Source organism: Phocoena phocoena, chromosome 15 (genome assembly GCF_963924675.1).
Source record: "Phocoena phocoena chromosome 15, mPhoPho1.1, whole genome shotgun sequence".
NCBI lineage: Eukaryota > Metazoa > Chordata > Mammalia > Artiodactyla > Phocoenidae > Phocoena > Phocoena phocoena.
In genome coordinates this window covers 52,944,481-52,959,594 of record NC_089233.1, presented here as the reverse complement: position 1 = coordinate 52,959,594, position 15,114 = coordinate 52,944,481, and the positions used below count along the sequence as shown (strand labels likewise).

The window sequence follows — 15,114 nt, the reverse complement described above, 5'->3', positions numbered from 1 at the left end:
TAAAGCACTGCACCCCCATTCCCAAATGAGCAGTTTTATTTACCTAATTTTGATATATATATAATACTATTCTGTAACTAAATAACTGATATTGTAATATAGGGAGGCATGACTTTTATTTTTTCAATCAAAATCATGTTTCCATGCACTTGACTTCTGTATTAAATATATTATCTAAAGGAAAAGTCTATCAATCCTATTGAAATGTTAAACTAATTTTTAATTATTTTGGGTTTTTTTTCCTTTAATTTTATATTCAGTAAGTATTGAAAATGAACCTAAAGGCCAGAAGTGGAAAGAAATTAAATTAAATGTATACATCTTTCACCTGAATATTAAAAAAAAACAAAAACAAAACAGGAAAAATGGTCCCTGTAGCCAGATACTTCAACTTTTAATGGATCTGGTTCTTCAAACTGTTTTATTCCTCTTCCTCCAATTTTTTTAAGTATTGCTGAGAAAGAAAATACAAGTATTGCTGAGAAAGAAAATACATGTCTCATTATATAATCAGATACTATTTGGAGCCCAACTGGGAATTGGCCTTACATTTATAAAAAGCCAAAGTAGACTTTACTTCTTCATTCCTTCCCCTTTAGTGAAATACTCCACTTAAAAAAAAAAAAAAATTTCAACATTGCAGGGGAGGAGGTATTGTACAGAAAAGCCAAACTTCTTTTTCCATACCCTTGAACTTGAACTCAATGATCTTTGAAAACTTTGTTTCAGCTGATTAGAAAAGAAAGAAAATCCAGTGACAGGAGGGCAGATCCAGCTCAGCTCTGATCCAGAAAGGCTTCCTGGTATCAGGGAGATGCAGCTGCCTCCCTCAGAACCATGGTGCTTTGGGTGATGAGGTATCAGAGCCCCAGGTGGTGGGAGGGGCAAGAAATGAGCACAAGTCAATGTTTTCCCAGTCTGTCAGTTCTGTGATAGCCTCAAACTTGAGGTCGTGTTGCTGTCTGAAGAAAAAAAATATTGGCAACTCTTAATGAATGTCACTGCACTGGGGGATGAGACTGTCAGGTCACTGAGTTGGGAAGATGAAAAACAACCAACTCTAAAAACTGGATTCCGTCAGAATAAAAACTCCCTTTGTATGAGGCTTGCAACAGATTCTTTCAGCCACACCAGGGTAGAGTTTCAGAACCTCCCCTTCCTCCAGTGAGCCCGAGTTCAAAGTTAGTACAACGTAAGGGTTATTGAAACAGCCAGATAGGCATATACTGCGTTTTTCTTTTTAAAGATGACAGAAGCTTTTTGAATTTCATAAACCTGTACTACTTATTATTCTGTCTGGACCCAAAGGGGTGTAGGATCAACTTTAGACATCTTTCATAAGCTTGGAATCTAATATTATGAATTTATTCTAAGACGCAAATCAGGTAGATGGATGGATTTTTTAAAAGACATTGGGCCCCTGGGTACTTTTAGCAGATTGAGTATTGAGAGATTTACAGGGATAAAATTCTTTACAAGATTAAGGAAGAAGGAAACGAAACCAAATCTTTCATTTCCAGATATACACTTTCATTAATTCTTTCACCAAAAGCACATCACTGAAGGAAAACCAGAAATGGTTTTTCAGTTATTATTAAAGTGGTTCAAGAGCCAGGGAACCCCTTGAGATAGAAACAAAACAACACAGTATTCAAGTTTTCTTCATAAGACTACCTTGTATTGGCAAGACTTAGGAGACTTCTGGCTTCAAAAAGAATATTGCTTCAAAAAGAATATTGCTAAAGGAACTTTTTGAAAAAAAAAATGACATTTTGGCTAAAAACAACAAGAAAAATCTCTCTTGTAAAACCCCTACTTCCTTTTGAATCTCCAAAGGTTACAACATTTGAGATGCTTGGCAGTCATGGCTTCATGGGCTGTGCTTCTTGATTATCTAAACCCTTAAGGTGGAATAAACACAGCTGATGTCAAGTAGACTGCTGTCTGAGTCCTCTCACTGAGGACGATTGTGAAGAGTGTGAGGGGCCTGCAGGCCCATGGTGGGAAAGTTGGAAATGCTAAAGGTAAGAAATAAAACATAAGAAGGGAGATTTAGAGAGTTAGGAAGATTTCCAAGCTCTTTTCTACAATAATATCCAAGGCCCTCTCAAGTTCTATCTCTAAAAAGTACACTTGTACTATGGTACCTGACGTTTCTTACAGTTTGACAAAAATAAATATTCAATACAAGAAGAGGAAGCAAGTTATCAGCTACACCCTGAGGACGTTCATTCGCCCTGCTTTCATGTTAGGGGCCTGCAGCCCTGTCTACCGCCCATGAACAGTGCTCATGATGGCTGGGGACTGCTTCCTCTGGTCAAAACTCTGGAGCCCCAAGGAAATGAATTTGTTCTCATCACAGGTCCCAAACAGATCCTAACAGCATGTTTGTTTTTCTGTACCCTGACTGTCATGCCTGAAAGATTCTCCTTAACATATATGAGACTTAATGCCATGAGACTACATGGGCTAGAGATCATTTTTTAAGAGAAGCTTACTCATTCAAGAAAAAATAAGGATTTGGTTTAAACTGCAGACCAGAAGGAAGCAGACATATTCTTTTGGTCTGTATCCTTGGAAACACTGTCATCAGGCTGACGGTCCCTTGTCGGCATGCTGACTTCTGCGCTGTCTCACTGTGTCTTCCGCTGCCTCTGTGCCAGCTGGACAGGGCTGCTCTGGGGCATTCTCTTCAGTCCCAGCAGGTCCTTCATCCTCCTGGGCCTCCCTCAGGGGCCCCTGGTCCCGGGCATCACTCCTCTTCTCGTCCATGCCAGCAGCCGGGCTGTCCTCCTCGTCCTCCTCTGCTTCTTCCTCATAACCAAGGTCTTCTTTCTCTTCTTCATCATCTCCAAGGCTGTCCTTGTTTTCTTCTTCATTTGAATCATCCTTTTCTTCCTCTGCATCCTGCAACTGTTCAGTTGTATGAGCCTCCTCTGACCTAAGATTCTGCTCTGTGGAGGGAAGAGAGGGGAACATCCTCTGAATAAACAATGGGCATTCACAAATACTGTATGTTTTCACTAGTATGTGGAATCTAAAAAAATAAAACAAATATAACTAAACAGAAACAGACTCATACAGAGAACAAACCAGTGGTTACCAACAGGGAGGGGCAAGACAGGGGAAGGGGGTAAGAGGTACAAGCTACTAGGTACAAAATCAATAAGACACAGGATGTAATGTACAGCATAGGGATATAAGCAATTTTTTTTTTTTTTTTTTTCAGTACGCGGGCCTCTCACGGTTGTGGCCTCTCCCGTTGCGGAGCACAGGCTCCGGACGCGCAGGCTCAGCGGCCATGGCTCACGGGCCCAGCCACTCCGCGGCATGTGGGATCTTCCCGGACTGGGGCACGAACCCCTGTCTCCTGCATCGGCAAGCAGACTCTCAACCACTGCACCACCAGGGAAGCCCCAGCAATATTTTATAATAACTTAAAATGGAGTATAATCTATAAATATATCAAATCTCTCTGTTGTACACCTGAAACTAATATAACATTGTACATCAACTATACTTCAATTAAAGAAAGGTCATTCAGCAATTGAGTACATTTAGCTGTGAAATGAAACAATGGGGCATATGACAGTCTTCTCCATCTTGGAACTATGTTATCACACAGGACAGATCTCTGGATGGCATCCTGGCCCCACCCATGGCCTCTGCAGCACCTCTCTCTGGAGATTTCACTAACCATGTTGACTTTGGCAGAGCCCAGGGGCATGGAGGGCAAAGGTTTCTTTGTGCTCTGTATTTTAAACTGTGTAGAATGTTCAGTGACCCACTCACTGGTCATGGTGATTGGTTCAGAACTGTGACTTAAGCCAAGCCAATCAGAGTTTTGGCCAGGAGTTTTTGGCCAGAGTCAGGAGCAAAAGCTTTCTCTCTTTCTACAGGGACTGCTAAGCTGATAAAATGTGAGTTGGGGCTGTTGAAAGCTACTGAATCAGCTTCATGAAGTAGAAACTATCATCCCTTGGGCTGTGCATGAAGCCAGAACATCCCTGGATTTTTCAGTTTTGTGAACTAATAAATTTTTCTTTTTTCCCCTAAGTTGTTTTAAAATGGGATTCTGTTACTTTTAAGAATTCAAAGGAACATATTTTATAATTATATATGGAAGTTTCAAAGCCTTAAAAACGTCAAGAACTAAAAAGAAATATAAGCTTATTTACTTGAACTCCCACATAAAATTCAACAATTATGAAATCTCATAAGAGTCTTCATGGGGACTTCCCTGGCAGTCCAGTAGTTAAGACTCTGCGCTTCCGCTCCAGGGGACATGGGTTCAATCTCTGGTCGTGGAACTAAGAACCCACATGCCTCACTGCACAGCCAGCCAAAAAATAAAAAAGAGTCTTCATGCAAACAATAGGAATAAAAGCATGGAAATCCAGGGGTATTTGGTCCCAGGAACAGAGTGAAATAGTGAAAGGATTTGAGGAGATGGCTTTTAAAGGACTCAGGACAGTTACTGGCACACAGTAGACACTCAGTAAGTGTCAGTTCCCCTCCCTCCCTGCTCATTCCAGTTTCAATGAAGGAAAAGATGTCAACTGATTAATGAAGGGCAAACAATTCAAGGGAAAAAGCAATTGCCAAAATGAAATGTTCCTTAATTTAAGAGAGGAGAAAAAAAGCATTTTTGCTCAAATCTATCTAGAGAACATATTTCAAAGGAATTTGGTAATGGTGATGGTTTGGTCACCTAGCAAATCAGGGGAAAAATCAACTATCTATATGAGCATGAAAGGGCACACCACAGAATTCCAAAAATACTCTATCTCATGAATCTGTCATACTTACCAGAACCTTCAGATAAATGCCTTGGAATTGGCAGATAGAAACATTCTGATATGACCACCAAGACCTGGAGGGAAAAAAGTGATTTCACAGTGAGTGGATAGGACATTTGTTACCAAACAACCTCAAAGTTAGGTCCTGCTTCTATAACCAGACATTCATAGACAAATATCAATACACAGCATTGGTCAAAAGTCCTCAAAAAAAGACAAGGGTATAATTAAGAATTTTCTATTTTTCAAATGTGATATAACATAGGAAAACACTATTAACTGTAGAACAGGGGTCACAAAGTCAAATGTATACACACAGACCACTAAAAATAGATGAATCAAGCAAGTGTAAGAAAACAGACACTATCAGCCAAGTCTAAAGTGATCTTTAAAAAAGAAAACATATTCTGACAAATAAAAGTAGTCTGTACATGGGTTGTCTCTCACCAGTGGGTAACCCTGATTGTGTGGAAGAATACTTCAGGGTGTAGAATTCTTAAGAGTCCTATAAGAAATTACTACAGGGACAAACTGTGAGAAAACACTTCAGTGATGTGAACTAAATCCTATTTTAAACAGTGATTGACTGGCTTCACACCTCTGACCTTGAATGCAGCATTGAGTCACTTGCTACTTACTATAAACATGCTGTTTCCCTTGATAAACCACAAGCTCCTAAGAGGCAGGTTCATTCTAGTCCATGTTCCAGGCCTGGATGGTGTGGGCCGTGGTGATGAAACTGACAGGACGACGTGTGAATCGGGGCCAAGTCAGCGGGAGCCCCTCGCTCTCTACGCCCTCCCCATGTCCTCCCCTACACAGTGCACAACACAGAGAAGTCAGCACAGGAGGAAGCTGCCCACTGAGAAGGGCTTCACAGTTCCTCTTTTACCTAGCTAACTCCTGGAGCTCACCTACACTTTGAACGACTGCCCAGTCTTTAAAATAGGAATAGTACTTCATAAATATGTTTTTAAGGGGCTCTAAAATTTTAAAAACCCAAAGTCATTGTCCTTTTGATTCAATTTTATAAACATCAAGTGAGAACCTCACTTTATTACCATCTGTATATTCATTTATTACTTTACTTAATATTTGCCTCATTAGGTTCAAGATATCATGTTAACTTCTGAGGGGAAGGGTTCAAAAAGAGAAAAAAATGGCAGTTTAATTAAGAAGCAGTATGGAACAGGGGTCTCATAAAAAATGAAGAAAGCTCTTTGATAGATACTTAAGAGATACAGAGATTACAACCAGTTATGGGGGTGGGGAAGACTCTAGAATGACCACTTGAAAGGTGGCATTTAGGGTCCTGGGCACGGTCAGAAGCGGAAGGGCAGCAGCAGCTATCTGGCTCTTGTAAGCGACACCAAACTGGACCACAGGGGCTCCTGGATCCAGAGAAAGGCCTAAATGCCAGGCTGAGGAGACCCATGTGCTGGGCAGTGTTCCTCCTTGGGAAGGAACAAGCTCCAAGCCATCAAATTGATTTGAACAGCAAAGAGGAAAACATTTCCATCTGAAAAGACTGAGGTTGAAAACCTATTTCTAATATGACAGTCACTTGCTTATAGTAGCTATTCACTGGACATAATGTTCTTTGTGACTTTTTTTTTTCCTTTTGGGTTTCTTAATACCAACTGGAGGGGAAATTTTTGGTCCTGACACATTGCAAGGGAAAGAAGAAACACCTGCCAGTGACAAATAATTGGCATTTACAACAAAGCCTGGGAGGGAGTAAGTCCCACCTGAGAGATACCTGGGCCATCTAGAACGCTAGGTAAGGGGGCCTAGCAAAGACTTACGGGACACCAGCCTCAACCCTGTCAGTTGTGTGACCCTGGGCAAGTCACTTAACTGTTCTCTCACTTGCACTTTCTCTTGAAAGGACAAGCTTGGGACTAGTCTATCATTAAGGGCTGTTTTATGTCTCTAAGACTATATAATTCCATTATACTGTCTTCCTTCCCAGAAATTGGGAGGAAAACCCTCTCATTCTATCAGTTCAGGATCTATTTTCCAGTCTCAAAAACCACTCCCTTGGGATGAGTCACTTTCTGAGCCACTAAGAATGGTACTGTTTAAAAACAGGGTCTATATAGGATTGGTGTCCTCATCTTCATCTTCCCTTCCATGGTTAGATTTTCAGGTTTCAGCTTAGCAGACAGCCAGGCATCTAAAAGAGGAGAGTAGACGGATTTGCCATCTTTCACAGGAAAGATGAAACTTTCTTCCACTAGGAACGGGTCAGCAGCATGTAGAAAAATAGTCCACCCAACCTGCAAAATCCAGACAGTGTCTATACATACCACCCGAAATGGAGACCAGATAACAGAGGCAAAAGATTGCTACCTGTGTTTTCCATTGCTTTTCTGCCTGTCTACAGATTTGCTATCTTCCACCTTTCAAAGCAGAGTTGCTGATGTCAGAAAATGATGCAGCCTGAGTGATTTGATACACAGACTATGCACTTCAGGATCTTTCCCATATTGGTTTAAAATGCAAAATATATACTTGATTTCTAAAACTGAGCTCTTTGTTTACATGTGAAAAATAACATTTAGTAAAATATTTCAACCACTAGGCTCAATCAAGACAGCAAGCAAAAATCAAACTAGCAGCCTTGTTTTGACTTCCCATCTTTTAAAATTAAGGAAAAATAGGAAATGTAATAGTCAGGCTTATGGGAAACAATGACTTGATCCGGAAATCACTTCTTATGGAAAACATCCTGCCCTTTCTGGCCACTGCAAAAGTTAAACTCCATAAAGACTCATAGAGGGAAGGAGACCCTCCAAGGTCACCAAGACCAAGTTTCACAAAACTGCACACTAGGCCTTGCTTTCAGCCCCCAGTTAATGGCAAAGGTGACACAGAGCAATGAACTGATCACCTGCAGACCTCATTGAAGGCAAAAATTCTAGCTGTTGTGTTTCTTTTAACATGTTACAGTTGTAGAAAAGGCATTTTGAGCAGAGACATGTGTTTGCTATTTTATGGAAATGTATTAACAGAAAATGTATGAGTCTATTACTGCTTTGAAATTATTATTTCCTTAAATAACATTCTCTTCCCAACTTCTTATGAAGGAACAGTAATCTCTATCACTTAGTCACTTGAATAGTCTAGAATCAACTCTCTTCTTTCTTCACGTCAAGTCTCTAATAACCTTCCTACACTGATTATTTGACTCTAAGTTTCCAAATAACTTAGGGCTTAGGCAGGCCTGACTTCTTGGACTTACGGTCAACCTCAAAAGTAAAATTCTAAAACTCTTTATGTGAGAAGATTTTTCAGTGATCTTCCAATAGGCCCACACTCAAACTACATTCCCCATAATTCCATCTCAGAATCACCCAGGATCTCATACTGTTCCCCCTACAGAAGCCTCACACTGATGCAGCTCCAGAGTAGACGGTAGATGGGCGAAGCACATTTATATCCAAAGTCAAAGTTATATCCAAAGTCAAATCATTTTAGGCCAGAGCATTAGGGAAATGTTAGTTAGCAGTAAGATTAATGCAGCAGAATGGAACATACCTAGGACCTAATGAATGACATATCTAAGTTCTATCCCCACCCATGAAGTTAACATCAGCAATCAAATGACAAATATAAACCATAATACGAAGTAAGCATGTTCATGGCAAAATAAAATCGAGCTTCCTTGGCTCCTTGGAATATGACTTTGTAGTACCAAGTTGTGACTTGCTATAAAGGCGACTGCTAACATTTTAAGTTTATTTTTTAAAAGACCTTGCAAAAGAGCTGAAATACATTACAAAATGTAAGGATAGACTTTAAGACAATCTTACCTAAAGGGCTGTCCTTTTCATACAAATTTTTAGTGATCATCAATTATTCCTATCATACAGTGTTTAAGGGCTATGTGATTAGTATATAGTATAGTAACTTTTACGAACTTCTTAGACTTTAAAGCCCAAACTGATCAAGTGTAGGTAAACAGAAAGATTTCAAAAATATATACAACCAAGAGTAAAACACGCCCAAACATTTATAGTTGCCTATATAGTTAAGTAAATAAATGTATTACTCCAACACTTACCTAAAACTCTAGGGAGAAAATACACACATACCTAATGGATAGTAATTTTCATATCCAAAGAAGACATAGTGATGTGGTTTGCATCTTATTTTTTCACATAATAATGACTGTGTTTTTTATCCACATTATCTTACACACTCCACCTGGGGAAAACTGCAGTGTATGTATAAGCAGCTGGTGAGTTTAGAGGTTCAATCTGAGTATACGAACAGGAAAGATCATCTTGTTCACCCAAGAAACAAAGTCACAGCTTTGGCCTTATCATCACAATGTTCTAATCAAGTAGGCAATTTGTGAATTCACAGCTGACTCAGTTGTCTTGGAAACTGACTATGAATTCAAGTAAGTCTCTATTTCTTTCTTCATTACTGCCTGTATTTTGGGCAGCACATGACTTCAGAATATTTAAGGGAGAGGAGTAGGCAATAATAATTTAATGAATTTTCCAGTATTTCTCAAATTTCCATTGAAAGCAGTATCAAACAAGCAAATATTATTTAACTGCTTAGATTACACACAAAATGATGTTTGTTTAAGAGCTTTTTCTTTCTTGGCTGCTTTCCAGTTTTGCATGAAACCAACTGGCTTTAAAGACAAGAAAAAAGATTGGCATTATCTCTTACCAGACCCATGAAAAGGCCAAAAATCAAGGTGGCTATGATGAAAAAGACATAAGAACACCAAGCAGGAACTCCAAGGGTCACTGTGAAATAGTTGTGAAGATGCTGTAATCAGAAGAAAAAAGTAAAAAAAATATATTTATAATGAGGACTAAGAATGTTTGAATCTCCCTCTTTACCTATAACTCAAGTCTGCAAATTGTTTCTACTTATATGAGCCCCCACAAAGGTGGTCCAGCAGTTTATGCATCTATATGATTCTTCAAAAACAAGTCAAATTTTACAACATTGGGAATCTGAGAGTAATAATCAAGGTCATATCTAGTAAGAGTTATACTTCCTTGAAGTTCATGATCAAATAGAACTCTGGTAGAATTGGTTATCTAGTCCCTTCTTCCATCCTGAGATTTTCTTGGTCACTCTGCCCTAATAATTTATAATCTTAATTTTTACTCATAATATGGCATCCATAAAAAATTAAACTTCTTCGGCCTTTACCAATTTTTAAGTAGAACTAAATTACTACTTACGGAACATCAACCATTTAAAATGTCTCCGTGCTTCCTTTTCTAATCAGATTCTTATTGCTCTACCCTCACTCATCCTTAACAACTTTCCTAATCACCATAAAACCTGAATGTAATAATAGAAGAAATTTTCCAGTTAATTCATTATGAACAAATAAGATTTAATCAGTCTTCGAATAGAGTGCACATCCCTTCTTGTTTACTGTCCCCTGGGACTCTATTTGATGCCAAACACTAAAAAATAAGTGAGGAGATACAATCTTAGCTAGAAATTATTTACATGCTAAATCATACAGGAATTACAGATATGAGCCTGCTAGTCTGGAGTCAAAGCACATTTATATATGGACTTGCAAGAGCCATGCTGCCTCATGATGGCTTTGTGATAATCTATTTTAGGCTCTTACCGCTTTAAAAACATTCACTAAAAAAACAATAGTTTTATGATTTTGTTATGTCTATAGATAGTTTTATCTATAAAATTACTGGGCACAGGATGAAATGGCTCCAAGCTAAATGCCACCAGCAAGCAGATATAATGACTGAATGACTTGCCTAGAACTGATAAGGTTGATGAAAATGAGGCCAAGATTCTATTTTAATATTTCTCAAAACCTAAGTTACTCGACTATCTCCCATTGGTTTCTCAGTTTATAACTATCAATACAATTAAATAATATATTTTATTCCGGCTTAATTCAGAATAATAAACAAAAAAGCTTGTTAACTGATCTAGAATAATCTGAGATCTCTTCTCTCCAATTTTTTACTCAGCAGTAGAGATATATCTAAAGACTCATCAAGTTTTTAAATACACATAATCAGTGTTCAATAAATATTTATTGAATAAGGAAAAGATACTAGCAAATCCTTAAACTATTCATAAGAAATGCAAACAACTCTTGATTTGAAAAACTGTCATCTGTCCTCTGCTGATGGCACTGGTCATCACTCTGTCTTCAGCCAGGGCAATTATTTATTAAGAATAAATAAGGGGACACAGGTTCGTGCCCCGGTCCGGGAAGATCCCACATGCCGCGGAGCGGCTAGGCCCGTAGCCATGGCCGCTGAGCCTGCGCGTCCGGAGCCTGTGCTCCGCAATGGGAGAGGCCACAACAGTGCGAGGCCCGCGTACAGCAAAAACAAACAAACAAAAAAGAAGAATCTAGTATTCTGCAGACCAAGTAGGCAAAAGAGGTGTTTGGGATACAAAAGGTTGTTTCATTCAAATTCCGTTCAATGGAAGTTTTAAGATGCACTGCAGAGTTCTCTACTTTAGGAAATTTTGTATATTGAACAGTTTATTTATGCCTTTTCTTGATTATTCAATATCATCATCAAGATTAAACTGTGAAATGTGCCAAAGAATTAGAAGACATGGAAAGCCAGTATTCCTTTGTGCTGACCCATGGATGTATGAATTCTGGAACTTGCTTTATAAGTAATATCTGCCCATATAGTTGGAATGAATAACAGCATCCAGTTATAAGTCCTTCTGGACAGTGTCTTGTGCCCTTTTGCAAAATAAATGATTTAAGAAACCCTCAAGAAATTTTCTAAGTTATTTTCTAGGATTCAGTAAATTGTGTGCCTTTGAATCACTGCATTCTGAGTCAGTCTTAGTGCTTTCAAAAACATCCTCTTATTATAATAGGTTCCACTTCAATTTTCTTGTATCAACTCACTCTTTAAAGGATTTATTTGAGCTTCTTAGAGAAACTCTGCCATCTTGTGGTCTTTTTAGGTGATTATTACTAAAGCCTCATTAATCAAGTTGTACTCTCACAACTGCAGCCACAAATCTTTACCTGTTTCCTTTGTCTGAGTCCACGATGGTTTCAGAGTACCTTTAAGAGTATTAGGGTTCCTGGTACTAGGCACTTGAAGTTTTGTTGTATATATGTTTCCAAGTAATAACTGATTAAAACTGACCTAGTTCAATTTTAGATTTCTGTGTTTCCTTTCGTTGCCAGGTAAAGTAACAGTTTTCACTTGTGGAAAATACTGACCTAGTTCAATATTATATATGCTCATTACAAGGAAGCATCCTGTTGTTTACTTATGCACGAAAATGTCGCCTGCTGAGCCCAATACCTTATACTTTTGCAATAGGTGACTGAATTAGAGCTAATTTTTGGCTATGTACATTTTGGCTACATACATTTGAATGAGAGAACTAAATGCAGAACAAATGAGAAGAATATTCCAACCAGTGGTCAGATGGATTTAAGGAATGGAGCCAGGCCAAGGCGTCCAGGGGTCAGAGGTGGAGCCTCCCCTCCACAGGGAGGCCAGCAAGCCCTCTGGGATCTGAACTACTGCAGGTCAGGTTAAATCCCGCCCAAGGGCACCACTCATCCAGCCCAGCGTCCCAGAGTCTCATTCAGAGCTGGGCTGGCCCCAAAGGACAGAGAGCCTTTTGAATTTAAATCCCATCTGCATCACAGGATATACCCTGAGGAGTTTGGGGATGATCCTTAAACCCCTTTCAGACACAGATTAGAATCCTCAAAATATCCTCCCTGTGTGGGAGTAGCTCAGAAAGCCTTCTCCAGTGATCACCAAGGGCTCACTTCCCCTTCTATGTTCTACCCTCTCAACACCTCCAACAAGACACAAATCTGCAGCCTCTTGTAGGCTCGAGGGTAGGTGACTTGTGGATGGCCACCATCTCACTGTAATATGGTTCCAGATATTTTTACAAACAACAAAAAATCCAAAAACACTAAGAGAAGAGACACCACCATCTAAAACACAGGGGGATGTTTTAGAGTTTTAAAATTCACTCTGGTTATTCTCCAGTCTAAACATTCATGGCCTTTAATTCTCATCATGAGATACTGATAAAGCATTAAATCTTCTCCATCACACAGCATGTCCAATAAGGTGTAGCACATCTTATTGTAACTAAAATTTGCCATATGCCTGCATCTTTTCGTAACAACAGTAACACTGAGGAGAGGTATTAACTTACATCCTGTATTAGCTCAGTAAGCAGCACAAATTCAACAAATAAAGTAATGCTTAAATACATTCAAATGCTAAACCTAGTTAACAAAAGTACACATTGTACAACTGTCATAAAACCCTATTTCAATCCTATCAACCATGGTTAAAAAATAAGTGAAAAAAGATAAAGTATTCTTTGTTGTCTAATCAGCGGAAAAACTAAAATAATGATGACAACAATGATTAATGAATAAAAGTAACAAAAAACAGTTTTCAAGTACATGATAGGCACTAGGTTCTATGCTAAGCACAGAACAACTGTCTATGGCAGGGAAAACAAATGGGTTGGGAAACATACAGCGGGTGGACTAGCAACCCATCCATGGGACACTGTTGCTGAGAAAAGACTGACTCCTATCTGTCTATGCATCCACAAAAATCTCAGTATGGTTAAGAGACTGTGGATTGGCATCAATAATCTTGCCTCACTGGCATTAGCCCCTCTGCGTCTTTCTTTCTTCCCTATTTTCACCTTCTTCCTCAGAGTCTTTACACTCTTTTAGTTCCAGGGCTGTGTTTCTTCTGTTCACTGTTAATACAGTTGCACTACAGTTTTATATTATCTAGACTTGAGTTAAAAACAGATTATGTTCCCCACAATTACATACTCAACATTGATGTGAGGATCTTGGGCACGGGAGAAGAACCAGCTAAATAAGCTAACTGAGCAGCCAGGTGGTCAGCTAGGAGAACGGGCTTAAGTATCAGTAGTTCTGTAAGGACAACAAGGCAAACTATAGCTAGAGGTTGCAGTGGGAATCAGAGACTGATGCATAGCCAAGGACTGGGTCACACCAGGCCAGAGATCATACCCTCTGAATAAGAGGACAAGGGCTGAATTCTGAAACCACAAGTGGTGAGAGCCCTTCCCAGAGATTTGATGAAAGGCTGGGGACTTGTATCTAAGAATAAAAGAAATTACAAAGGTTTGTCAAGAGGCTTGAGGAAACCAGATGCTGATACAGAGAGTAATACCACATTTCTATTATAGATATTTAAGGTAATGTGTACACATATGAGGAGACTAAAATAACCTACAAACCTACCATCTATATTCTTTTAGTCATGTACATCCCCACCCCGCCCCCCACCACACACACAGACACAATCTACAATCAGGGCAAATATATTAGTGACCCCAATAAATATAAATGGACTAACTTTATCAGTGAAAAGAATTACTTCTTGCTATATGCTTTTTAAAAGATTCACTTAAAACATAACAACAAAAAGGTTGAAAGTAGAAAAAAATATCCCAGGTATACACTAACCAGAAAGAAAAAATATGGTATTAATATTAGACAAAATGACCTAATAGAATGTAAAATACAATTGCTGTGTGTCAAATTCTACAGTTCATCTTATAAAATTGTATTTTTTGTTCTTTTTAAAAATATCTGGAAAGTCTAAACATACGTATATATAAAATATATAAATATCATATATCCTTTACTTCTCAGTCCTAATAAGAACATCTTAATTGGTTATTCAGAGATGGATCATATTCTATTCTCCAAATGGCCTTTTCTCTGAAGTCCAATGTATCCACACAGAATCCATCCATGCTGCCCAAGGCTGTGCACTGTGCCTACAAAGATAAAACATCAACTCCTGGCCTTGGTGTGCTCCAAATGCCACACATTGTAATCATTTGCATGACATGATGAAAAACTGCAACTCCTTGTTTATCAGTCAAGCTATAAGAGGTCTGAGCAATCATTTATTTTCCCTGGTACTACCTTTGAAAATAAAACTACTCTTTAACAATGTGTGAAGGTCACAATCAGCTTCCATCTAAGCTCTTCTTAACCCTCAGAACAAATTCATCTCTTGACCTGCAGTTATAATAGATTCTGTGCTAAGATCTTGATGATGATTCCTCACACTTATTAAATTATCCTCTTGGATTACACATTATATGGCTATAAGGTTTTCAGATAGCTATCAGAATATATGACTCCATCAACCTTTAGTGTCAAAATACTGCAATAGGCTGAATCCCTTACTCTCAGTTCCTGGTTTGCAATTCATAATTCTCAACCTTTGAATAAACTTCTTGACAATATTACGAAAATATCAGAAGAAAACCATAT

The 15,114-nt window shown here is 38.7% G+C and overlaps 1 protein-coding gene across 1 annotated transcript in view; it reads right to left on the bottom strand.

The window, feature by feature from the left end:
- Positions 1 to 2,589: 2,589 nt before the first annotated feature.
- Positions 2,590 to 15,114, bottom strand: part of TMX4 (thioredoxin related transmembrane protein 4) — a 39,076-nt gene continuing 26,551 nt past the window's right edge. The window contains exons 6-8 of the mRNA XM_065893060.1: positions 9,489 to 9,590; positions 4,810 to 4,873; positions 2,590 to 2,954 (exon numbers count right to left, since the gene is read on the bottom strand). Coding sequence (XP_065749132.1) covers positions 2,590 to 2,954; positions 4,810 to 4,873; positions 9,489 to 9,590 — 531 coding nt within the window. The remainder of the gene's footprint in view (positions 2,955 to 4,809; positions 4,874 to 9,488; positions 9,591 to 15,114) is intronic.